At 41.1% G+C, this 27,301-nt stretch overlaps 1 protein-coding gene across 1 annotated transcript in view; it reads left to right on the plus strand.

Annotated features, from left to right (window-relative positions):
* HIVEP1 (HIVEP zinc finger 1) overlaps window positions 1-27,301 on the plus strand; it is a 165,872-nt gene that overhangs the window by 3,985 nt on the left and 134,586 nt on the right. The window contains exon 2 of the mRNA XM_023737445.1: window positions 3,243-3,382. Within this exon, the coding sequence (XP_023593213.1) occupies window positions 3,343-3,382 (40 nt within the window). The 5' untranslated portion in view covers window positions 3,243-3,342. The remainder of the gene's footprint in view (window positions 1-3,242; window positions 3,383-27,301) is intronic.

A 27,301-nucleotide genomic window follows, 5' to 3' on the forward strand; every position in this document is an offset into this window, starting at 1 on the left:
CTGCGTGCGGGGGGCACGTCCCACTTCGGGGCGTGCTCGCCTCGCGCGCGCGGCCCGAGCTGCGGTCCTGCGAGCGGAGCAGGTACCGAGGGGCCCGGCCTCCCCGCCCGCGTTCCAGCCGCAGACGCCTTCTGCACGGGGGTGGGGGGTGCGGGCGAGCAGGCCTCGGTTTCCCAACCTCCCGGCTTTGTGGCTGGCTTTCCCTTTCGTTCTGCGCTCTGACTGTTTACTCCGGGCCACCTGGGTAGTTCCTTTCCGGGTTGGGAGGGAGCGCCCGCAGCAGTTGGGACGGGGACGGTGGGTTCGCGCGAGTCGGCTCGGGCTCGCCTTGGGGTCGAGCTCGGGAAGGAGTTGCTGGCTGGAGAGGGGAGGGGGCGGCGGCGGAGCTGGCGGCGAGGAGGAGTCTCAGGGCTGCCGCGCTCGCCTCCTCGCGTTCTCGTCTCCTCGCCGCATCCACTCCAGGCTCCTTTCTGAGCTGGCACTTCCATTTCCCCCTCCTCCTGGCATGCGAAGCGCTTTGTTCAGTGCAGCGTTGCAGAGGGGTTTTCCCAGGCTCCGCCCTCCACATTCATTCATGTTTTTTCTCCTTGTAACTGCCTTTACGCTTTTTGATCGTGTCATGTTTTCGCTCCATGTAGTATTTCTTTCTTTCCCGTAAAGGAACGGTTTATCTCTTGTCCTAGTCGCTCCAATGCGGCTGTCTTTGAAAATGCCTACTTCCCTCCCACAAGGATTTAAATATGGAATGGACAGCTAGGGATAGTGGCTAAGGCAGCTAAGGGGGCAGCAGGAAGCAATTAGCTATTGGGAATTTACGTATTTTACATTTATGCTCCGGATCGTATGAGATCACGTGATTGGATTACAGTCGGAGTTCACGATTTAAAAACTTACAAGTATCGTGACCATTTTAAAGCTGCCAGATTGCCAAAGAACGTAGTTAAGCGTTCATAAAATTTATTTGGCCTAAACATCTCTCTGTACATTCACTTACTGAACTAGAAGCTTCTTGATAATGCTTTAGTGCAGGGAGTTGAGGAACCATATATTTCGTGGATAATTTTGCACGGTGCTAGATGAAATACATAGGTGCCCTGGTGGCGCAGTGGGTTAAGCACTTGGCTGCTAACCAGAAGGGGGGTGGTTCGAACCCACCATCACCTCTGAGGGAGGAGGAGAGGGAGAAAGATGTGGCAGTCTGTTTCTGTGAAGATATACGGCCTTAAAACACTATGGGGCGGTTCTCCTCTGTCCTATAGCGTCGTTGTAAGTCAGAATAGAAAGGTTTGGTTAGATGAAATACATAGTATTGGGCTCTCATTTCATATTTTCTTCATGCAAGTGAAAAAGCAAATACTTTGTGCCATGCCGTTATTATATAGCCATGCCAGCATAAAATAATAAAGTTAATGGTATTTTTTCTTTCTATTCTTTTCTTGCTGTAATAAAACTATAAATTTCTAAAACCTTATATATATTTTTTCCCACATAGGCTGTCTTGAGGAGAGCTAATATTTGAGCATTTTTATGTTGCAGGCAGTGGGCAAAGCACATATATGTTTGGTTTAATCTTTATAACAACCTGTGAGGTGGATACTATTATTTCTTTGGCTTACAGTTGGGAAATCTGATCTTCAGAGAGGTTAAGTAATGTGAGTATAGTCACACAGTAAGGGATAAAGCCTGACTTTGAACCCAGTCTGGTTTGACACCAAAACATGTAGTTGTGACTACATATACAGCCTCTTGAGAAAAACCCTGAGTAGGTATTACTGTCTCCACTCAGGACGGAAGCACTGGGAGTAACTGAGTCACGTGGTGCCACACGCCTTAGTTGCTGACGTTGGACAGACTACTTAATCTCTCCATGCTTTAGTTTTCTTACCTGTGAAATGAGTGAACGAGAGCTACCTTATCAGTTATTGTTAGGATTAAGTTAGGTAATATGGAGGAAGAATATAGGCACACAGTAGGTGCCCAGTAACTAGTCTCTATTTTCTTCTGCTGTGCCAGATCTCACAGTTGAAGGTTTCAGGCAAAGCACTGGTATCCCATTTTTGCGTTTTTGTTTAATAATTAAACATTGTTTTCTGTTTAAAGTCGTCATACTGGGCTTTGCTTATCAGCTTTATTGCAGAAGGTTAAAACTAGAATTTCAGCGCTAGGATCCTGGAGAGTCTTGTGGAAGAGAAGGAGATTGAGCTGGCTGATTTGGAGAGAGAGGTGATTCGATTTTGGATTAAAAAAAAAAAAAAAAAAGCCTATTGTCAACCTCATGTGTTAGAGAATAGAACGGAACTCCACAGGGTTTTCTTGGCTGTAATCTTTATGGAAGCAGATTGCCAGGCCTTCTGCAGTGCCTCTAGGTGAGTTTGAACTGTCAACCTTGTGATTAGTAGCCTAACACGAACAGATTGTGCCACCCAGGGACTCCTTGGATTACTATGGCTTTGGTATATTGTACTTGAGGTTACTTTTTTTTTTTGAATATGTAAGTCAGGACAGACTAGGTTATGCTGCAGTAACAAACAACTCCTAAATCTCAGTGACTTAAAACAACAGAAGTTTCTTTCTTGTTTATGTTACAAGACTGTGGTAGGATAGCTGGAGCTCCGCTCTGTGTTGTCACACTCACTGTCTGGGACAGTGCTGGTCCCATGGCAGAGGCAAAAGAAAGCTCTGGGGAGATCTTGCTTTGATAATTCAATGCTCCAGCCTGGAAGTGATGTGTGTCTCTCCCACTCACAGACTGGTAGCCAGACTAGTCATACATTTCATCTAAACAGAGGGAAGCAGAAAGTGCACTACTACTATGCTCCTGGAAGGGTGAACTGGAATATTTGGGGAGCAGCATCGATAGCAACCCCATGTATTAATTGAATTAACTCTGTAAAACAAGATGAATGAATGAACATACCCTGATCTCAAACAGCTTATCAATGGACAAACATGTACTGTGTATAGTGTATTTATAACCTGATGCTTTACTTTAATTGTAGTCGGTATATTATTTTGAAACAGTGAAGTTTTTCACTCTTCTCTGATAAGAATACACTGACTGTTTTCTGAATGAGAAGGCCCAGTTATTGGCAGAATGACGTCCTATCATTAAAAGTTAGGAATCTATTGTAGCAGTGCCTCCCTTAATTACCGTTTCTTGAATTTAGGTTTATGCTTTACTAAGACATAACTTTTGAAGACAGTAAAATGTATTTTTTTGCTTTTTCTCCCCCCGCCCCCAGCACATGGATTAATTGATGTATGTTGAGTTTATGGCGCTACTTTCTTGTGACCGGCTCTTCCTAGACTTTCTAAGAGGAAGAAGTTGCCCCTGAATCAAAGATGCCTCGAACTAAACAGATTCACCCGAGAAATCTAAGAGGTAAGGCTCTACATTTTCTTTTTCTTCTTAACAAAGAAAAAAAAAAATCATTAAGTAGAAGTAAGACTCAAACTAAATCTTATGATAAAGAGTCTCTTTGGTGACGGGAATGGCAGGATTGTTGGATGTTAACGCTGCTCCATTGTAAGGTCCGGGGCACTAGTTCATTTCTCTCTTCACTACCACTTGCCCTGAACCATTCCTGTCTGTTAGGAGATGCTTAATAAATATCTATTGAATGAGTTAATTGAATTTGACAAAATTACAAAGCCTTCCCAACAATTCATTGTGGTTATTAAAGCCCAAGATCTGCTATTTTTTAACAGGGACATATTTGGATTAAGGACCCTGAAATGAACATGATGGTCAAATGTTTTTTGTTAACTGGTTCACCATCAATTTTATGTTTAGTTTTTCCACCCGTTCCCATACTACTGCTTTTGTAACTTATTTCTGTACTGCTCTGTATGTTAGATTAACCAGGTAAGAAGTGAAGAGAGTTGTAGTTGATATATATTCAGAACTTGGAGGCAAAGTGACCTATTTTCTAAGAGAAAGCAGTGGGGTCAAAAATACGTATACATAACACATTTCATACAAAGAAAATGAGTATTTTCCATCTAACTGTGAAGAGGCATTTTAATACTTGGAAAGTAAGCTTATCTTGGCTTATTTTAAAAGATTTGTATTGTTTTAATAACTGGGAATAGCAATTATTTTTTACGTTTCACGCTAGCAGAATAAGAACGTAGCAGTGCTCAGCAGTGCACTGATAAAGCAAACAATTCCAAACTGAGTCAAGTATTTTATGAAATATTTACCATCATGGGGAAAAAAAACTCAAACACATGCAAGGTAAGAAATGACTTAAAAACCAAATAAATTAACCAAAAATAGTCTTTGGAGAGATTACATTGGGCCAGTTACCGTAAAACGGTATCTGAAAACATGATCGATTTTGTAGCCTATTTGAATCTGAAAACAGTGCTTGTTTCCTGCCTAAAAAGCAGGAATTCTCAGCTGGCATAGCTACCGCCTTGTCCCAAGTTCAACTGATGATCATAGTACCAGTGCTTAATGATGTGAGAACTTAGATGGAGAGCAGTAAGTGTGGTGTGTCGAAGTCTGATTTTTCAGTCCTGGAAAATGTGGAACATTGAACGTGTGTTTGCCTGTCTCCCTCCTTGAAGTAGGGGCTTTGTCTCATTTGCTGTTGTATGCAGGGCCTTCACACCCGAGGGTGCCAGTCGGGGTAGGCATTTGGAGCCCTGGGCCCTGCTTTCATAAGTCATCTGTCCAGAGGGGGCACCTGGGTCCAATATGCACAAAGGCAGCATATAAGATGCTAGCACCTGTCCTAGGCTAGCGCAATTCCTGGCAGCTAATAGGAGCCCCGATATTTGTTGAAGGAGTGAGTACATGATTGAACTGAAAGTATTGTTCATTAGTTCATAAATATTAAATGTTCTTCATATTAAAATGTGTGCTTTATATTCCAGATAATGTGACTATCCTGGAAAATACAGATTTTTAGGTCATAGACTCTTTTCCTGTCTGCATCAAATAAATGCTCAACTCACCAGGCGCTGGTTGAACACCATGTGCCACTGTATTGGGCGTCAGGGATAAAATGAGGAGGGGAGATAGTAAGATAAACATACAACTGCAGAGTTGTGAAGACTTCACAGAGCTCGGGGCGATTATGTGCTGGTTGTGGGGGGGTGGTGATTCAGGGAAGAAAAAGTAATACCTGAACTGGGTTTTTAAGGCTGAGAAATTATCCAAGAAACTGACAAGATAGGGTGGGCACTTGTGCGGTAACTTGGGACCTGAGGGGCTCTAAGCTGTTCCCCATTACGAAAGCGTAGGAAATTATATTCTGGGGGGAAAGGAGGGGGTAGGAGATGGGAGCTGCAGAACTAGGAGAAATCAGATTTATCAAGGTGTGTCCAATCTAAGTCTGACTTTAGTGTGTAGAGTTAAAAGTTTTCATAGGAGAAGTAGGTTCTTTTCTGAAATTAAGTTGTTTTCAAAGAGAACTTGAGATTAATTGGGTTTTGGCCCGTCAGTGAGAGTCTAGAAGGCTGCTTGACTAAGACAGGCACTCATGTGAACTGCCAGCCGCTGAAGAAAAGGTGGGAGTAGATTAGCAGAGACAGCACCCCAGTGCCTTGTCCGAGGGACCAACAGACTCTCCAGGCTCTGGGGAGGAACGTCTGCGGGGGATGGGAGAGGAGGAGTGTGAGCCACCTTAGTTCACTCTGGAGAGAGGGATGACAGTGAAGCTGTTCCGGCTTGGAAACATGGAGTAAGCAAAGGCACAAAGGCAAGAAAGGCGAGAAAGCGTTAAGGTATAATATCTTTAACATTTCCACTTTCCTTCTAAACATGTATTTGAAGAATGTGGTTGTTAGCTGTCCTTGAGTCGACTCTGACTCATGGCGACCTCATGTATCGCTGGCATGTTTGAGGCCATTGGTGCAGCTGCGATGCCAGTTCATGTCGCCGAGGCTCTCCCTCACCCTTGCTGGTCCTCTGCTTCACCAAACATGATGTCCTCTTCTAGCGATTGATTCCTCTTGATGACATGTCCAAAGAGAGTTGGACGGTGTTCTGTTGTTATCCATAAGGTTTACATTGGCTAATTTTCAGAAGTAGCTTGCCAGGTCTTTCTTCCTAGTCTGTTTTAGTCTGAAGCTCTGCCGAAACCTGTCCACCATGAGTGACCCTGTTGGTATTTGAAATACTGGTGGCATAGCTTCCAGCATCACAGCAACACGCAAGCCACCACAGTATCACAGACAGGTGGTGGTTGAAGAATCTATCCCTGGGAGCTAAAATACGCAGGTAAACATTAGCTACTAAAATTAATTTTTTAGCATTTATTTTAGGTTTCATAGTAACGATTTGGAGTATCATATTTGTTTTGCTCTACCTGTGATCCCCTGCATTGGTTTCCAGAAGACATGTTTAGTAAATGAATGAAATGGGCAGAGAGGAAGGCAGGAAGCCAGGGAGGGAGCCAGCCCAGCTTGCTGTAGTGAGTGGTGCTCACACCGCTTATACAGTCAGATCAGGGCTTCCATTACACCGGCACCTCTTTTTAGGCTTTCTTGGAAAATAGTTTATGAAATATTTGGTAATTAAGTCCATATTAAAAGATTTATATTTTTAAAAACCCTCAAATGACATGTTTCTTATGCTTCCATGGCAGCTTTAACTGTTAAAATAGAACTTTCTTGGATTTATCCCTGGCTCTGCAGCTGGGGTAGACAGACCCCTGTGGATGTGCAAAGCCACAGAATCAACATAGCGTAGCTTTCTGGAATGGGAATTTTACTTTGGGGGCAATATGTATACCCATGTATGTGTCTCTGTGTGTCTCTGTGTGTGTCTGTGTGTCTGTGTGCACGTATATGTATTAAAGCATTATACAAGGATAAAAGAATGCAATATAGCTATTTATTATGGAGGAGTAGGCCTCGTTTGCATGTGTTTTAAAATGACACGTGCACAGGTTATGCTTCTCCAAGGAGATAGCGTTTACCCTTCTCTGCTGTTAGAGGTTCTTTGGTAGGGAAGTTGGAGAAGAACCGATATGTCAAGGGCAAGAAATGAATTTGGGGCATGATCAAGACAGAGTTAGACCTGATAAATGGTCTGTACAATTTGTAGGACTGGGTCTTTGATGAATTCTAGTCTCTTCACCCTTGGCTGTATAAGATGTGTAGAACCCTGGTCTTTGGTGCTTGTTGCTCATCTGCAAGATACAGGTGGGTAAAGTTGCACAGTGACACAGCCTTTGTGAAGTTGCGTAAAAATGTCTGGGAGAGTATGAGTGAAGGATGGTGTTCAGGAGAAAGGTGTTGTGTTGTCCCGGCTCATTGGAGAAAGGCCTGTTGGCCATGGAGTGTAAAACTCCACGGCGAGTGCTCCCTCACAGGGTCTTAGAGAATGGGTTCCCAGCCATCATTCCTCACTGATCACTTTTTCCGTGGAGTAGTGCGTCCCCACCACACTTTTCTCGGCCCCTCCGGTAGCATGGAATGGGGGAACCAGTGACATGCAGGGGTCCTCTCAGGACAAAGGGTTGTTTTTGTGCTATGCCAGTCATCACTGAGAATTTGTTTCAAAGCTTTTGAAAAAAGAAAGCAATGTTACCTCGTCTGATCGTATTCGGCCATCGGCTTGCAAAGACTGGTTGTCTACCTTAAGATTGGAAACCACTGTGGCAAATACTAAGTATTAACCTTTTGCAAAGCATATTTTGAGATTTTGGTGTAGCTGTTTTTCAGTTTTATTGACTGAGTGTATTTGGCTCTGGGAACTTCTTTCCCTTCTGAAAGCCAGCTTTATTGTGATGTTAGGAAGGTGATCGACACGTGAGGTCTGTGGACAGCCGTTGCCTCATAAGCTGAGGTCCCACGTCTGAGCTCGGCCAAGGAGACTTCCACAGTTTGGCCTTTTTGTCCTCCACTGAATCTGCTGAGTAGTCATTTGCCATTGCAGGAGCTCAGCGTGCAGACCCAGCATTCTGTGCTTGTTCTTCTTTCTGGAAGGTGTTCCCCCCATTTCTACTCTGTTTGCCTTCTCTGTGTGGGAGATATCTCTGCCAAAGATTTCACCTCTTTGAATTTATTTTTCCCTTCTTTCTTTTCCCCGTGTTAAAAGCCATGTCCCCTCCCCCCACCCTTGACACACTGCTCATGTCCATAAAAAACAACAACAAGAAACCCACACCATTGCCACTGAGTTGGTTCCAACTCATAGCGAGCCTGTAGGACAAGGTAGTACTGCCCCATAGGGTTTCCAAAGAGTGGCTGGTGGATTTTAACTGCCAACCCTTTCATCAGCAGCCAAACTCTTAACCACTGTGCCACCAGGGCTCATGTCCATAGTACTGAAAATATATTGCATCTTAACAGATCTATCATCTTAGCTGGGTTATAAATTCCATGTCAAAAGCAACTCTTCGTCATCTGTGCACTCAAAAAAGAATATTTGCATATGTTAGCTTTTTCGCAAACTGAAGGTTAAGATCGTTTGTACTCGTGAAATTCAAGTTTTTGAACATTGAGTAGGAAATGATTTTCTGATATTTGGTAGCCTCTGACCAAAAATCTTGTTATAATATAATGCTTTAATTGCCTGAACGGGTAGATCAACTGGTGACTTTAACTTTTGTTTTACATGGTGCATTTAATTAATAAAGAGCTTGGGCTCATGCTGTGTGTCTTGGGCAAGCTTGGAGTGTTGGTTTCATCATCTGTAGAATGGAGACAAATGCGACAATTAGATGATATGATACATATAAAGCACTTGGCATAGTGTTTGACACACGGTCAACCCTCACTACAGAGAGCGATTACTTTTTATCAAGAGCTGCTTTATGTCAGTCTCCTGGGTTGCCTGTGCTTTGTAAACAGAGGAAATAGGAATACCTATATAAACCTGTAATTGCATCTTGCTGCTGCATGGAGGAAGCTGCTGCTGTGCTCAGTGTTGGTTACTGACACGTCATTGTTTTGTTCCAGCTACTCAAGATCCACGATTTGAAAGAAAGAGGTCAGGGCAGAACATAACTTGGGAAGGAAAATTCTCACTCAGTCTGCTGCTGCCTCGGTTTTTCCACTTAAACCCATTCAACCCTTGCCTAGTATTTTGACAGTGTTGAATGAGGTTAAGCATAATATTTGTTCTGTTTGCATCTAGCTCGCAGGAAACTAATTGTGAGCTCATTGATTTTATTACAATTGAAGTGTTTATCGAATGTCGATGATGTGGGTCAGTTGGGATTGAAGTGAAGCAGGCTGGTCATCCACGTGTATTTTAGGGTCTGCTGTGGGTACCATCTCTCCACCCTCTATTCCCTACCTGTGTGAAACCAGAGGACACCCCACCAGGTTTTCAGGCTTAATCTGATTAAGGCAAATATTTTCATTTGTTATCAATGTGTGGGCCCACTCCAGTGATTGTTCTGTAAAATTATCTACTGTGAATAAAATCTTACCTACTTGTCATGTGGGGAATATCTTGTTGCACTTACATGTAGGATAGGTTTAATATGACTGTAGCTAGAAAGGAAATAGCAATAGCTTAAAAACATAGCTTTTGCTGATACAGGAGAGAAAGCCATTGAAGTTATTAGGTGCTATCATGTAAATGGCTCACATTATTTAGTTTGACTAGTTCAAAAAATATGGGAATAGATGTAATATAGCAAGCCTCCCCCCCCCACTTCTTTGCAGATAATTATTTTTCAGCTCATGTTGAAAGCTTGTTTGATGCTTCTTGAATGCTTATTAACACTAACAAATGCTTTTTTTCTTTTTTAAAAAATGCAAAATGTAATAATATGATTAGTCAGAGTAATGACTTTATTTTAGAACATCATTGTGCAAAGTATATTCTGATGAGGTATAATTTTATTTTACCACAGAACAGAAAAACATGTAATGTGCACGGACTCTCTTATCATATGCAAATGTTTTTGTAAATTGAACAAGACTGGACTAAAGTTAATTCTTGGGTTATCTGGAAAAATATTTTATGAATCAATTAAATGCTCTATTTTTCCATTCACATATTTATTTCTTTTAAGACATTTTAACAGTATTCATTTGCACAGTAATAATGTGCCAGTTACAAATGATGCTAAGGTAGGTTTATGAAGCACTTGATTTTAGCCATTATTTACTATAGCACAAGAAATTGTAGGGAAATAGGCCCCTTTCTTTTCAGTGCTCAAGTCATTCTTTCAGAAGGAAGGTCTCTGACGGAGGCTTACATTTGATGCAGGATTATATTAATTTTGATGTTAAAAAAATAGTTTCAAAATAAAAAAGTTTTCGTTAGGCTCTTAGATACGTTTCATGCTGAATTTTGTTCTAGAAAATATGTTAAGGCTATGCAATGCATATGCAAAAGTATTAAAAATAATGAGCATTCACAAAATAATTTGTTCCTATGTAATTAAAAAGTGGTTGCTAATTTTGAAGTGGAACCATAGTCTAAGAGTTAGGCTTCTTTCTTTTTAGTGCTCAAGTCGTTCTTTCAGAAGGAAGGTCTTTTTGACTGAAGTTTATGTTTAGTGCAGGATTACATTAATGTTGACTTTGTTTTGTTTTTGTTTTTACAATTTTAAAATGTTTGAAGTGCTTCCTGCACGTTCACTTATTTCGTCTGTACAGCCATGTGAGGTACATACTATTGTTATTTGCTTTTACACGATGTGGGACTGAGACACGGTCATAGACCTAGGAGTTTCCAGAGCCTTAGCTGTTACGCGTCATGCTTATACTTGCTAATGTTGATCGTACAGAAATCTTCCCTGATTAGTAAGAGTTTGGAAATGCTATCCATCCAGTTACAAAATAAAGCTTGTTAAGGTGTAGCACCCAGAGCTGAGGTTACTCGGAAGGTCAGACTTTGAAGGGTTATTTTTCCCCCCTCTAAGTCTTTAATTGTTGAAAGTCCATTTCAGAGTTGTGTTATATATATATTACTCTAAGTTGGAATCATTATTGCAGACATTCAAGGGAATTTGCAAGCTCTTCAAGAGAGAAAGAAAAGTTGTTCCGTCAAAGATGTTTGCTCACATAATTTTTTTTGTTATATGTGGTTGAAAGTGGAGAAACCTAACTTAAAATGAGGTCAGCAATATTTAAGTGGGAGTTTCAGCATAACAGTTGAAATTTTGGACGTAAAGACTTAGAAAATATCTCCGGGAAATCTGTGAAAACATTACACTTTCAAGTAAAATCTAGAAAAAACATTCTATATTTTTTTCATGTAGTAAGTACAGTAGGATATAAAAGAAGTAATAGTATTTTAGATATATATGCGCTTCTGCACATCAAGGTGCAGATGAAGAGGAAATGAAGAACCACTTTCAAGGGATTAGAGTTGAGAGATTTTATTAGTCTTCCATTTCAATTCTAGAAACAGTGAAAACGCTAGTGCCTATGCATAGAAATAGGAGCTCTGGCAGGGCCGTGGTTAAGCACCTGGCTGCTACCCAAAAGGTTGGCAGTTCAAACCCACCAGCTGCTCCACAGGATAAAGATGTGACAGTCTACTTCCTTAAAGATTACAGCCTAGGAAGCCCTATGGGACAGTTCCGCTCTGTCATACAGGCGTGCTGTGAGTCAGAGTCTACTTGCTGGCATACGACATCGACCATAAGCCTAGAAATGAGTCCCTGGGTGGTGCAAATGGATAAGTGCTCGTTTACTAGCCAAAAAGTGGGCGGTTCAAGCCCATCCAGAGGTGCCTTGGAAGACAGGTCTGGTGATCTGCGTCCAAAAAGTCACAGCCTTGAAAACCCTATGGAGCAGTTCTACTCTGCGCTCATGGACTCTCCCTGAGTCAGACCTGACTGGACGGTAACTAAACAACAACAACACCTGCCTTCGAAGAATTTATAATACGCACCCAAACACATGAAAAAGATGTAAGACGAATAGAAAGGAACAGATCATTCATTTCAGATTCATATGGTACTTGCAGTTGGGATTCCCAAAGAGAAATGGAGCAAAAAATAGTCTGAGTGAGATAAAATCAATCAGGAAATATTTCTTGTCTGAGTTAACCTTTTTTTTTTTTTCAGTGAAAACCTAAATGAGGGAGAGTTTTGAGATGGGTTTGGAAAGAAGGGAAGGATAGATTAGCAGAGAAAATAAGTTGTTTTGAGACGTTGGCAGAAGAAAGAATGGGGGGAAACCATGTAGAAGTGTTGGTTGGTCCAGTTTGCGTGGTTAGAGTGGATTCTTGATGAACTTGAAAATCTTTAGGAAGAAGAAGAAAGGAAGCTTTTTAGATTTGGGGTGAATATTTATGGTAATTATGAAGTTACAAGTTGCTGCCAGGTAGGTGGTAAGTATTTAAAGAAGATCTGTCTAATGCTAGAGACTATCTTATAATGCTTGGAAATTAAGGAACATCTTCCACCTAGGGTCAGTGTAATTTGTTGACATCCAGGAAATAGGATGGTAGGTTAAAAGAATGAGGCAGCTTTTTTTTTTTTAAGGGACCACGTCACCTAAATGGTAATCGTCTTTATACATATGAACATACAGCAAAAGAATAATGTATGACTTCAAGCAAATAACTTTAGTTTCTTCATTGAGAGGTATGCGTGGGAATGGCGCAGGGTTCGGGGTGATGTTGATCTGTGATTTCCTATGTAGCTCTAAATAGCTGTTACTGTAGGAAAGGGGTCAGCAAAGTGTAGTCCAGGGGCGAAATCTGTTTTTGTAAATAAAGTTTTATCGGCGCGCAGCCATGGCTGTTCATTTACTTCTTGTCTTTGACTGCTTCCTTCTGCAGTAGCAGAGTTGAGCAGCTAGATAGTAAACACTTTAGGCTTTGGGGCCATAGGTGGAGCCCTACGCCACCAGGGCTCCGCATGTGGCCCCCAAAGCCTAAAATATTTACTTTCTAGCCCTTTCCAAAAATGTTTGCTGACCTCTGCTTAGGACGTAAAGGAGAATTGAGTTATTTATTTATAAACCCTTTTATGTTTAGGAAAAAATAAAAATGCCTTATCTTTCTATGTGGTTATTAGTTGCTGTTGAGTCAATTCTGACTCATTGTGACCCCATGTGTGCAGAGTAGACCTGCTCCTTAGCGTTTTCAGTGCTGTGACCTTTTGGAAGCAGATCACCAGGCCTTAATTCTCAGGTACCTCTGGGTAGGTTTGAACTGCCAACCTTTCAGTTAGTAGTCTGGCACTTAACCATCTGCCCCACCCAGGGACTCCAAACTTGTGAAGTTCCTCCGAGATTTGAGCTCATATCATGTGATTCTAAGTTCAAAGTGCTAACCATGGGACTGTTTTAGGAATGACTTGTAAGTGAACCTAGAGCTGCTTCTTTAATATGTATAGGTCTGCTGCCTGCTGCTTTTGGCCTTCCCTGGAGACCAAGGATGATAGAAGAATTCACATTGTTTGGGAAGAAGTCCCTTTACTTGTGGTCCTGAGGTGAAGGGAGAGCCTTAGAAGTTGAGTTGGTTTGGCCAGAGGAATTCAGTTGTCCTTGATCCTCCTGATGCCAAGCTCCTGGGTCTCCACCCACAGGCCTAGGTTGTCCGGGAGCCAGCTGTTCTGCCAGATAGTATACTGTCCTTCTTTCTAATTGTGTTGTCTCCAGTTGTCACCTCCATATTTACCCTGAAATGATAGAGCAAAATGTTGTAAGCAACCCACTTCCAATGCTGTACACCAGACATCTTGTGAAGAATTGCTTTTCAGCTAAATGCCTGAGAGGAGTGCCACATGGGCTCCAGGCGGTAATTCTTCCACTTGTGAGTACGTGCTGCTGGGGCTTGAGAATGGGACCATGTCACCTAAGTGACAATTACTATGGACACATTCAGCTTATTAATTTGTGATTAGACTTTTGGGACCATGACTGAATTCCTGGTTCGTCTGAATTCTTAATATTCCCTACAATACTTGCTTTACTATCCCAATAATTCTTTATTTTTTGTGGTTTTGGAATAGTGAGATGAGAGTAAGGAGAGAAAATGATATTTTTGTGTTCTGGCTTTGCTTAACTTTATTTTGCTTAAGTTTAAATACTCTAAGTTAAAGGATAGGTTTAACTGAGTTCATCTAACTCTTTGAGTAGTTTGAGACAAACATTTGAAAGCAATGCTAATTCTCCACAGACATTTAGGAACCATGAGGCTCTTTATCGTAATACATGCCTGTGTTGGCACAGGGCTGGAAAACAGTATGAGAATCAGTAACCATTAACATGTTTCCTTTCTTTACTGCTCATGCCAAAACTGAATAACCAAACCCATGGCTGAGTCGATTCCGACTCATAGCGACCCCATAAGACAGAGTAGAACTGCCCCGTAGGGTTTCCAAGGCTGTAGTCTTTACGGAAGCAGACTGCCACATCTTTCTTCCGTGGAGTGGCTGGTGGGTTCGAACCGCTGACCTTTTGGTTAGCAGCCGAGCGCTTACCCACTTCAGGTAACACAAAGGGAAACAAGGGAAAATTGGCTGCAATCACTCTGAAACCTCTGTCTGGACTTCTGTAGGCCTGCTGTGATGTGTGAGACATGATGAAGAGTTAACCAGCTCTGTCCCTGTCGTCTAGGCAGTTTATAGATGAAGACTGTATAGACCACGATGGCTTACGTGTGAAGGTCCAGACAGCCGTGCAAACATTTGATAAGTGAACATATAAGTAAATATCAATTAACATATGTAAGCAGATGTTTGATGCATAGCCAAGGTGATAAGTACATTATTTGGCTTTCTGTATGTTGGTAATTGGAGTTGATTTGCTGTCTTGATGGGATTAATGCCATTTGAGTGGAGAGTTACACGCTCAGCCTTCACACCAGCATCTTGGATGAGCTAGAGTGTTCGGGAAGTTTGTTTTTGGTGATGCGTTCTTTCACGGGAAGATTACCTTTTTCTATCTCCAGACAGTAATTTATTGCACAATGTATTTTTTTCACAGCTTTATTAAGATAATTTACATACAGTAAAATTCATCCATTGCAAGTGTGCAATTCAGTGATGTTTAGTAAGTTGATAGAGTTGCACCCGGAACATTTCCTGCAGCTTGTTGGCTGTCAGTCCTCCCGCCTGCCCTCAGCCCTGTACAACTGCTGATCTGCTGTCTGTCTCTGTACATTTGTCTTTTCTGGACATTTAATATAAATGGAATCACATAATATCTAGTCTTCTACATCTAGCTTCTTTAACTGTGTAAAGTTTTTGAGATTCATCCACTTCATAGTATGATTCAGGATTTTTGTTACCTTTTATTGCTGAATACTACTATATTGTGGGAATATACCCCATTTTGTTTTATGCATTCACTGGTTGATGGGCACTTGGATTGTTTTCACTTTTTGGTTATTATGGATAGGGTTGCGGTCAGCAGTCATGTAAAGTCTGCAGTTCGGTGGGGTGTTCTGTAAGTGTCCCTTAGGTGATCTTGGTTATTAACATCTGTACGATGTGATCACAGAGACTCTTGCTCTCTTACGGTTCCTGTCTGTATGGCATGTCTTTTCCCATTCTTTTACTTTGAACCGTAGGTGTGTCGCTTATAGACAGCACACAGCTGGGTTTTGCATTTATTCCATTCTGACAATCAGACTGTTTAGTGGGGTATTTATTCCCTTCATGTTAATGTCATTATTGTTTTTGTTGGATTTACGTCTGCTGTTTTGCTATTTACGTCATTCTTTTGTTCCACCAAACTCCATTCACTTTTTTTTATTGTTGTTAAATATTTTTTGGTGTACCATTTTAATTTCTTTTTTTTTCTTTATTGTACTTTTGAGTTATTTTCTTAGTGGGTCCTCTAGAGATTATAATATATGTTTAACTGAATTCTGGTAAAATATAGAAAGTTTCCTGCAATATGTTTCCTTTCTCCTCCTTTTTCAAGGAGCAGCTAGTGGATTCGAACTCCCAGCCTTTTGGTTAACAGCTGTAGTTCTTAACCACTGTGCCACCAGGGCTCCATCTATATTTTATCTTTTTATGTATTATAAACCCAGCTACCCAGTGTTGAAATTATTGCTTTATGCCATCTTTTGTTTTTTAAAGAGATAACAAGAAATGAGAAAAATATTAGTAGAATCTTATACCTACCTACCTGTGTATTTACCATTTCCAGCACTCTTCATTTCTTCCTGTAGATTTGAGTTACGGTCTGGTGTCACTTCCATTCAGCCTGAAGGACTTCATAGAGCATTTTTTGTAAGGCAAGTCTGCTAACAACAAATTCTCTGGGTTTTTTTTTTTTCTTGGTAAATCAGGGAATGTCTTTGTTTCTCCTTCAGTTTTGAAGAATATTTTTCTTGATGTACAATTCTTGGTAGACAGTCTTTTAATTTTTTTCATTTTCCCGTTTAGCACTTTGATTATTTACTGCCTTCTGGCCTCCATTGTCTCTGACAGAAACTTAGCTGTTTACCATGTTGTTGTTGCTCTGTGGGTGATGAATGGTTTTTTCCTTGTTGCTTTCAGTTTTTTCTCTTTCTTTGTCTTCCAGCAGTTTGACTGTGATGTGTTTAGGTGTGGATCTTTTTGTGTTTATCCTGTGTCAGATTTTGTTGAACTTTTGAATGTATAGATCAGTGTTTTTGTTTTTTTTTTTAATCAAATTTGAGAAGTTTTTGGCCATTTCTTCAATTTTTTTTTTTTTTTTTACTTCTTTCTGTCTCTTCTGTTTTTCTGAGACTCATATTACACATATGCTGTTATGGTTGATGTGGTTTCATACATAATCTGAGGCTGTGTTCGTTTTTCTTCAGTCTTCATTCTCTCTGTTCCTTAGATTGGATAATTTCTATTGAGCTGTCTTTAAGTTTATGGGTTATTTCTTGTGCCAGCTCAGATTTGCTGTTGAGCTACACTCATGAGTTTTTCGTTTTATTTATTGTACTTTTCAACTCTAGAATTTCTGTTTTACTGCATATATCTAAAAGGTTTGGCAGTTTGAATCCACCAGCTGCCCCTTGGAAACCCTGTGGGGCAGCTCTGCTCTGACCTGTAGGGTTGCTATGAGTTGGAATCAACGCGATGGCAGTAGGTTTATGTATGTATGTATATATTCTCTCTTTATTAAAATTCTCTATTTTTTGAGTTATTATCCTCATACTCTAATTCTTTAAACATGGTTTCCTTTAACTCTTTGAATGTATGTATTTGTGTAGTAGCTACATTGAGGTCTTAGCCTGTTAAATCCAACATCTGGGGATACTAGAGACAGTTTTAATTTACTGCTTTTTTTCCCTGAGTATGGGTCACACTTTTTTCTTTCTTTTCATGTCTCCTAATTTTTTGTTGAATACATCTTAGATAATTGTAGCAACTCTACTTTTTCTCCTTGTAGGTTATTATTTTGTTTGTTCGTTCACTTGCCTGGACTCTGAAGGCTACCTCTCCTGTCATGTGTAGCTGCTGATGTCTCCGCTTAGGTTTTTGTTGTTTGTTCTCAAGCCTACCTTCTAGGGGCCACCTGTGTCTGTGTAGTTTGGCGTTCGTCCAGCGATTGATCAGCAATTGGCCTTGAGTCCATAAAGCTTTCACTGTCTTCTGATGGAGCTGTGCATAGGCTGGAGAGCACATTCAGATTTGGGGCAGTTTTCCTGTCTGCTCTGGCTCTTACTTACAGTCTGACCCTGTTGCATCTCTTCTGTGTGTGTATATGCAAGTGCTGTAGCCCAAGGGTGTGTGGCTGGCATGGGCCCACTCTCGGGTCTGCAGTGCCTGTGCCTCATCTTTGGTCAGCCTGGGATTCGTGTGGAGAGTTTATTCAGTGCAGTATGGTTGTCTCACCTCCCACAACTCTCTACCATACTCACTTCTCACTTATTGACATGAGTAGGTTCCAAAAACCAGGCCGTTATGTGAAAATCGGCGTTATGTCAAAATGGAGGATGACAACATCATTACATAACTGCCCAGTTACGTCATTACATAACTGCTGAATTATATCATACATTACTGCCAAACCACTGAGAATCATGGCCCAGCCAAGTGGACACGTAACCTTAACCACCACAGCCAGCGTTACTCTTGCTTCACACCTCAGCATTCGGTACTGTCAGACGTACGTCATCAATGCACAAAGCAGTTGGATAGTAGCTCGAAAAACGAGATCATCGATAAATGAAGAGAGGTGTAACCCCTGGCTTGTCTGCTGGTCTCTTGCTTGCCCCATGCAGGATGTCAGCTTCGGGCTCGTAGAGCCTCTGGCCATCTGTGTTCCGTAGCTGCTGGGATTGTTACATTACGTGACGGTGAGCCTAGCCCAGTAATGGCAGTGAAGCTGCTGGTTTTCTCCCCCTGCTCCCTCTCAGTTAAGCTGTCACCCTCACAGGGATGGGGCAGAGGGGAAGGGAACAGCGCCTGGCAGAAGTTTCACAGGCTCCTACCGTGCTGTTCTCACCTGAGGTTCAGTAGTGTCCATGAGTAAATGCTTCTCAGTTTGTGTGTGGCTCTGGTTGATTTCCGAGGTGCTGAAATGGTTGTTTCTGACAGTTTTGTCCAGCTCTATACTTGTGTTTTGGGGAGAACCCCCCTCCCACCTCCCACAAACACTGCACAGGGCCTCGAGAACCCTGAGAACATCAAGTTGTGAAATATTTTGTAGTAAGAGTTTAGGACAACTCTTAAACACAGGTTGGTTGAAAATCTAGTTGCTGTTTCAAAGATACAAATAGTGAGGTGATTGTGCTTTAGGATGCTATTGCAGGCATTATTGATATTTAAAATTAATACTACTTACGGAAATGTTAACCCAGTAATAACTTCTGTCTCTCAGCTTCTATGGCTGTAAGTGTGGTTTAGTTAAAAAAAAAAAGAGCACTACGAAGCCGAACAGACAAGGGCTTTGGAGTTGTGGAATCGGGATTGAATTCTGGTTCTGTGACTAATCAGGTCTGTGATGTGGGGAATGTTACCTGGTCTTTCTGAGCCTGTGTTTCCTCATCTTAAATTGGGAGTAATATCTAGATTTTGGGTCATTTGAAGATTAAGTATAACATAGGTAAGATACCTGGCACACGTTTATTCACTATGTTAGTCTACCCACCTGACAACTTTGTGGATGGAAATGTAGTTTCTTCACCGGATTATCTGCTTCTTGCTTTACCTAACTTTGCTTCTTAAGTTTTCTTTTCCTTTTATAGAATACTTTAGGTACTTTGTACTGTAATTGAAATGTACAGTATATTTTTCAGTGTATATTTTGGTTGAAAGCTGTTTCCAAATATCCAAATGCTTTCAATATTGTTTAGTGATTTCTTTTCTAAAATCTAAATTTTATGTGCTTATAGGTGACATTGAAAAGTTTGTACTGCTACTTTATGGTGAGTGAGCTCGTATTTATAAACACTATCTTGAGGAGAAGTCTGTATTATGAGAGGAAGTGGCATCTTTATGTGGATATTTTTAAGGCGTCACTGGAAGGGGCTAACGAGGCCTCTAACAGAAATTATCAAAGACTTACAGAGAAGTTATCTTGGCTCTTGCTGGGCCAGAGCCCACTCTGTGCGCCCTCATCAGAGGCTCTGTCCTCTGGTATTTATGTGAATGGTGAGGAGGTGGTAGCTTTAGTCACATCAGGTTTTTATTGTCATCTTTGGTTTTGGGATAACGTGATTGGACTGTTGTACATCCAGATCCCTGTAATTATAGCCATAAAACCAAAAAACCAAACCCACTGCCATGGGGTCAGTTCTGACTCATAGCGACCCTATAGGACAGAGTAGAACTGACCCACAGGGGTTCCAAGGCTGTAAATCTTTACAGAAGCAGACTGCCACGTCTTTCTCCCATGGAGCAGCTGATGTGTTCTAATCGCCGACCTTTTGGTTAACAGCTGAGTGCTTAACCACTGCACCAGCAAGGCATATACAATTCTTAGAACTTAGAAGTTAATAATTCCCTCAATATTTTACTTAGCTCTGGCAGAGTACCTTATGCCGGAATATTTTGTAATGGTTTTTTTTAGATTCTAGACACTGCCTCTCATTGGAAGCCGTAAAATTTCTCTTGAGGAGTGTATTTGTTGTGGTTAGTGTGCCTATCAAGAGTAATTCTTGAGCATTAAGTACTTGGGTAGGCATAACCTTTGCAGAACTTAAGGGTTCAGAGCTCATTGATCATAGCGTGAAATCAGGAGGTCCCTGGTCCAGGGTGGACGTGGTTGTCAGATGTTTTATGGGCGGTCACCTTGCACTTGGACTTGCTGCCTGTGCTGTCCAGAATGAGGTAAATTTAACAACTTACGTGTGCTGTTAACATACAGGATCTAGCTCAAGTGTGGTAGTAAAATAAAGGATTTTGTGAACATCAAATGGCCTTTTAGTACCTGTTTTTGTTGCCAGAGTAAGTGTAGAGTTGTCTGTGCATGTCAGTCTGAATCTTGTCCTTCTGCTGAGCACTGATCTCAGTGTTTCTCTTGATCTGTAACAGCTTTATAAAACTGCTTACTTTTCCCCCCTCAGAGTTTAAAAAACATACATAGTTTTGGCAACAGTTTATATAATAAATATTTTGTATGATAAAGTTATATGATTTTATGTATATCATATATGGTTATGTATAATAATTTTCAAAGAGGTTTATCAAATGAAGTAAAGGTTAGGACTTTGATTCTTTATAGATTCTTTTGTGTGCGCTCAACTGTTTGATGAATAATCGTGCAAGGCATCAAGCTTGCTGAGTGCTGTGGGGGATACAGAGATGATTCTGATGTGCATCTTAGCCTCGATAGGAGAGACGAGACAAGCGCGGAACTATCCTGACAAGTACACAGTGCTGAGTGCCACAGAGAGTAATGCACAGTGCCAGGGGGCTGTGAGGGAGGCCGTGGTTTCTGATTCAGTGGGAAGAGTATCCCCCACACCAAGGATTCTCTGTTCCTTCTCTGTCCGTATTGAATACTTCTCCAAGGCTCCATTTTCATGCCTAAGACCTAAATATATATTTCTGATTTCACCTCATTGTGGAAGCTGGAAAAGGAGGACTGAGGCATTCAAGGGGTGAGAGACTTGGTCAAGGAGAGTAGCTTGGGCAAATTGTGTGGTTTCTAGAATTGTGGGTTGGACCAGATGCATCTGGTGTCCTGGCCTGACATGTCACTGGAAATGCCCTGTCAGTGAAAGGCCTCAAGGAAAATACACTGGAAAAAATAACTTGGGTGAGCCTGTAAGCTAGAAACATGTTAGGTTTGGGAAAAATACCATTTGTGTGAATAAAGCCCTTGGTACCAAATGTGTGAAGAGCTACTGACACCTCATGGATGTGGATATTATTATTTCCCGTTACAGAAAACGTGTATGGATATGTCCTGGAGTCTGTATATAATATGCATGTACATACACCTATGTGGTCTTGGCTAACATTGGTCTATGAGTTTAATCCGTGACAATGAAAGCTATTCAACATATTCCTGAATTATTAGAAAAATAAAATCAAGTTGGGCTGTGCTGTTCAGTGCAATCACAGTCTTTCTGGAGTATCTGGGTTTGCTCTACAGAATTCTGCTGATAGGACTTTATTGAAAGAGAAAACAAGGGAGCATTTAAATAATATATTACCCTTTTCAAATTTGCATGTATCTGTTTTAGCAAAGAAATGCAATCATGCTTTTTTTTTTTAATAAAAGAAATAATAAAAGCAGTTCAGAGAGGTGGCGTGTTAGGATCCCCCGAATTTTTTTAGGTAAATCTAACTTCAGTCAAAGTAGTACATAGTACATTTTACTTTTCACGTATCCCTTGCTTTGTGGACTGTGTGTGTATCAGCAAAGTTGACTGGTTTCCAAAAGCTGTTTCTAAAGTGAATCTTATTTCCTAATTTACATTTATAAGTTTAGAAGTATTCTTACACAAAAACACAAAATAGTGGGGAAAGATCATATAAGAAGTGGTGTTGGAATTAGCCGATAGGTATTTGAGGAGGAATGTATTAACAACACACCCCACAAATCAACTTGAAGTTTAAAGAATGGACATACAGAATATCAAATATAAGGAAAAAAAAAGTAAATATAGAAGAACATCTTAGACCATTGGAGAGATTACATTCTCATGGATGAGGATATTATTATTTTTTGTTATAGAAATTATGTACGCATACATCTCGGGAGTGTGTGTGTATGTACATACACATAAGTGGTCTTGGCTAAAATTAATCTATGAGTTTAATCTGTGACAATGAGAACTATTCGGTATATTCCTAAGTTATTTGAAAAATAAAATCAAATTTAGCTAGCGAATTAGAACTTAGAAATAAAAAGCATGACCGATACCAAAACATAAAATACTTAGAGCTGAGAGACAAATTTAATATTGATAAAAGCAGCTTATTGTAATATATAATAAATGACAGTAGGCAAATGGACAAGGAAAATTATGAACAATAAAATAATATATGGAAAAATTACTATCAGTAATCAAAAGTAAAAATGGAAACAACGTGGAAATAACAATCTCTGTTTACTACCAAAGCAGTTAATATGTAAAAGAAGTAATACCCAGGGCTGCTGAGGTTGGGTGAAACAGGTACACTCATTTGTTACTGATGGCATAATAGTTTTAAATTGGCTCATACTCTTTTACCTAGTTGTTTTATTTCTTGGAATCTATTCTAAGAAAATAATTCGACAGAAGCAAAAAGATATTTGCCAAAAAATATTTATTTTAGTGTTATTTTTAATAGCAGAATATTGGAAGTGACCTAAAGGACCTATAATGTAGAACAATAAATCTTTCCTATGTACTAGTAGACATTACAAATGATAGTTTTTGAGATTATGTGGAAACAAAAATGCTTGCTATCTGTAAAAATAGTCGAAGGTACAGTTACATGGTCTTTGTGGAAATACTTCTGTTAGGGTGGCGGCAGTGGACGCGTCTTAAATTATCCCAGACGTGGATGGGGCATCTGCTGTGACTCTTCAGTTCATTGTTTGTGTTCTAGGCGTTGCTCTAGACCTTGGGGACGCCAAGCTCTTTAGGTGGTCTTATGGTGTGGTGTAGATGGACACAGAGACAGCTCACAGTGCATCTTAAACGAGGATTGGTGAGCTGGGTCTTGGGGAATTTGAATAGGAGTTGGCCAGACCATCTGGGAGGAGGGCGTCCGAGCAGAGCAACAGTGCTGATACAGGCATGATGTGTGAGTAGAGGTGTGTGTATTTACAAGGACTGTCTTATTTCTGGAGTCCCTGAGTGGTACAAAGGGTTAACACACTCAGCTGCTAACTGAAAGGTTGGAGGTTTGAGTCCACCCAGAAGGCACCTCAGAAGAAAAGCTTGGTGATTGATGTCCAAAAAATCAGCTTTCCATGGTTTCAGTTACCCGTGGTCAATCACAGTCCAAAAATATTAGATGGAAAATTCCAGAAATAAACAATCCCTAAGTTGTAAATTGCACACTGTTCTTAGTAGCATGATGAAATCTCCCGCTGTCCTGCGCTGTCCTGCCTGGGACGTGAATCATCCCTTTGTACAGCGTATCCCCGTGTGTACACTGCCGGCTCGCTAGTAGCCGTCTTGGTTATCAGATGGACTGTTGCGGTATCACAGTGCTTGTGTTCAGGTAACCCTTATTTGACTTAATAATGGCACCAAAGCTCAGGAGGAGTGATGCTGGCAATTGGGAGATGCCAAAGAGAAGCCGTAAGGTGCTTCCTTTCAGTGAAAAGGTGAAAATTCTCTACTTAATAAGCAAAGAAAACAAATTGTATGCTGAGGTTGCTAAGATCTACAGTACGAATGAATCTTCTATCCATGGGATTGTGAAGAAGGAAAAAGAAATCCGTGCTAGATTTGCTGTCATACCTCAAACATAACTTTTATTACAGTATAGTGTTATAATTGTTATATCTTATTATTAGTTATTGTTGTTAATCTCTTACTGTGCCTAATTTATAAATTAAAGTTTATCATAGGTATGTATGTTTAGGAAAAAACATGGTATATATAGGATTCCGTACTGTCCACGGTTTCAGGCATCTGCTGGGGGTCTTGGAACATATCCCCTGTGAATAAGGGGGAGACTGTTGTATGTTGGAAACCCTGGTGGCATGGTGGTTAAGAGTTATGGTTGCCAACTGAAAGGTCGGCAGTTCGAATCCACCAGGCACTTCTTGGAAACCCTGTGGGGCAGTTCTGCTCTGTCCTATAGGGTCGCTATCAGTCGGCATTGACTCGATGGCAGTGAGTTTTATTGTATGTTAGGAGCCCCGGTGGCGCAGTGATTAAGAGCTCCGCCGCTAACCAAAAGATCCCAGTTTGAATCCACCAGCTGCTCCTTTGAAACCCTGTGGAACAGTTCTACCCTGTCCTATACGGTCGCTATGAGTCGGAATCGCCTGAGTGGCAGTGGGTTTATTGTATGTTATACTAAGGATGGAAAAGGACTGCCTGGTTTTCACCTCCTGCAGGCTTTTTCTTTTTCCAAAGTACAGCATTTGTTCTCTGCCGTGTTAGTCGTGCCCCGTTCTCTCTCATAACTGCTGAGCACTTCTGGTTGTCTGGCTGTTCCGCAGGCACCGGCGAAGTGCACTGAATCAAAACAAACACCTATCATTCCGTTTCCATTGGAGAGAGCTAGTGGTCGGGCTTCTGTGTATTTGCTGCTGTGGTCATTCATGTATCGGTCAGTGATGGTGGTTCTGAGACTGCAGTCATCAGCGGCAAACGTTAGATTTTCTGACTCCTGAGCCGTGAGACCATATTCCTTTCTGCAGTTTATCGCTGGGCAGTAGTTCATGGCTGGATAGAAACATATATGTGGAGAATGAATGTGGTTTTAGGTGGTTAGGAAACACGTTTCATTGGATATTACAGGAAAGAATTTTATGCATGAAAGAAGTAGGAACTTTCTACTTGAGTACTTACTGTTTTTTTTTTTTTTTTTAATCAACATTATGAAATCTAAACGATAAGTTCTACAGTTGTCTTTTTTTAAAGCATACTGTGTAGGAAAAGTTAAGGAACGTGATATGTTCGATAGTAATGTCATGCGTATTCACTGTGTTTTAATGGCAAATAGAAGTAGTTATTAGACCTTATGTAATTATTAGGTTGTTATAGATTAATTATTAGATCTTATTTAATGTTTTCATAAAGCACAGATATTGCTACTTACCAACTGCATTTTTTAATATTTGAGAACTGTGTAACATACAAAAAAGGTGAGAATCCCCTTCACCCCACCCTAGAGCCCCAAAGCCAGGAAGAGAAGGGACTGAGATGAACTTCAGAAGTGAACAAGTAGACTTCCGGATCCCTACTCTGCCTCGTAGGAGCTCTGCAGGTGAGGCCTAGCTCCTGAGCTTCGTTCTCTGTGTTATAAAATGAGTAATACATGGAATGCAGGTTTGTGGTGAGGGTTGGAACAGACACGGTATGTCAGGTACCCGGCAGGGCAACTGGCATGTGGAATAGACGTTAAACTCCTTGGTGTCCTCACTCTTGTCAGAATCTAGCTTTGGTCCTTGGACAGATTACTTATGATTTCGAGGTCTTTTTTCATGTGTTTATCTAAGCTACTAAAATATTATGGGATTATTTCGGAAGTCAGGATTGTCTTTCAAATCAGCATGCTTGCTGAGCTGGGCTGACGGCATTAATCGATGTGTTTGTCCTCCTGCGGCATGCCGAAAGGGGAGGAGGCACAGGTCCTTGCCGTGTCGATAGAGACGTGCCACAGTGTCACAGGCACTGTCTTTTGTTTACGTGACTCCTGGCTTTTCTTTACCATTCTTCGTTAAATGTTTGCCAGTTACCCTGAGTTAAAACCATGCCTGTTATCAAAGGTCACAGCTTCAAGGAGAATGACAGTTGACTTAATTGTCTCCAGTACCAACCAGAGCCAGGTGGAAGCTATCCTGGTAAACAGTCCTCTCTTTGGGATGGGTAGGAATTCTGCTCCAGTTGTCGTAACAAGTGATAGTCTTGCCTTTATGACGGGTCAGGCTCTCTCTCTGTTACCCTCACTTCCAGCAGCTCTTCAGGCTCATTTGTTGCATTGACTCCAGGTTGGTCAGAAGGCCATATGGTGGTTGACTGTGTGTTTGAGGGGTGGGGGAATCCTGTAGAGGCTTATAATATGGTAGGAGTATACAGTTAGGGTTCCTGTTGCAAAGATTAGAAAGAGAGTCTTTAACGCAATCAGGGAAGGAATTCAGTGGAAGAATATTGGAAGCTCACACCATACACAGCAAAAGTGAGTATCTGTGTTTAAAGACATGTAGGAACCAGAGGAAGCTGTATAGCCAGAACACGCACGGTCACGGTGCAGGAGCAGCTTGATGCAGGCCTGCTGTGGGCCCCTAACCAGATCGAGGGTGCTGCACGAAGAACACTAGACCCCACTGCTTGGTTCACAAGCAGAGCACTTTCAGGGAGAGCAAGTATCTGGCCTTGTAGCTGTTGGACGAGGAGGGTGGGCCGGGCTTCCCACTATGACTCATACATACATGGTGGACTCCCCAAATACAGGAAGAGGATCCAGATGCTGGGCAGCCAAAAGAGACTGAAAGCAAGAAAGACAAGTGTTTTCTTCTGAAGAGTTCTGGAGCGTGAGACTGTGCATGCTGTGAGTTGGCCCATGTGCCTTCGCTCTGGAGAAGGGTATCCATGGCTCTCGTCGAGTCCTGGAGGGCCTTTAATCCAACAGGAGCTGAGAACCACTCCATAATACAGAGATTGTGTTCTGCTTGAGTCGTTGCTTTTCCACCAGGTGGTGCAAATCTTGTAGATGGTCGTAGAAGTTTAATCCTCTTAAAAGATAAGAAAAATTTTAAGTTAAATCATTTTCTCTTTTTTTAAGAGTTCTACCACACAACAGCAAAAAAATGTTGAACTGACTCTGGCCTTCTTTTTGTCTTTAATAAAGAAATATGTGGACTTACATCATTTTTTTAAATATCAACTGTGTGTTTAAATAATCCATAGAGTTTTTGAGACTGTACCTCACTATTTTGTTTTGCTTTCTTCTTTCCCTAGAAAGAAATTATAATGATTGGGGTGGGGAGGAGGGATAGTAATTTATCAGTTGCCTCATGCTCTTTATGGAGCTAGTAACATTCAACTTTTATAACTTTTTGATTGATGCAGAAAACTGGTGTGGTTTACATTTTGGAAGATAAAAATTGTGTAGCAGACATGTCAGGCATTTGAACTGTCTCGTAATGTGGCCTCGGTGACAAGTAAAGTTGCCATCAGATGACAGGAAGGAAGGCTGCTGAATGGAACAGATCCCTTGACTAGGTCTCTCAACGTGTGTGAGGTGGTAACAGCTTACGTTAAGGTCCTTGTAATCAGAGTATAAATATTTCATGGCCAGAAAGACAAGTACAAGTGCATTTTAAATTCAAATATGTTTTAGGAACTTGAAAGGTTTTCAGTTTGGAT

Source organism: Trichechus manatus, unplaced genomic scaffold, assembly GCF_000243295.1.
Source record: "Trichechus manatus latirostris isolate Lorelei unplaced genomic scaffold, TriManLat1.0 scaffold00103, whole genome shotgun sequence".
Lineage (NCBI taxonomy): Eukaryota > Metazoa > Chordata > Mammalia > Sirenia > Trichechidae > Trichechus > Trichechus manatus.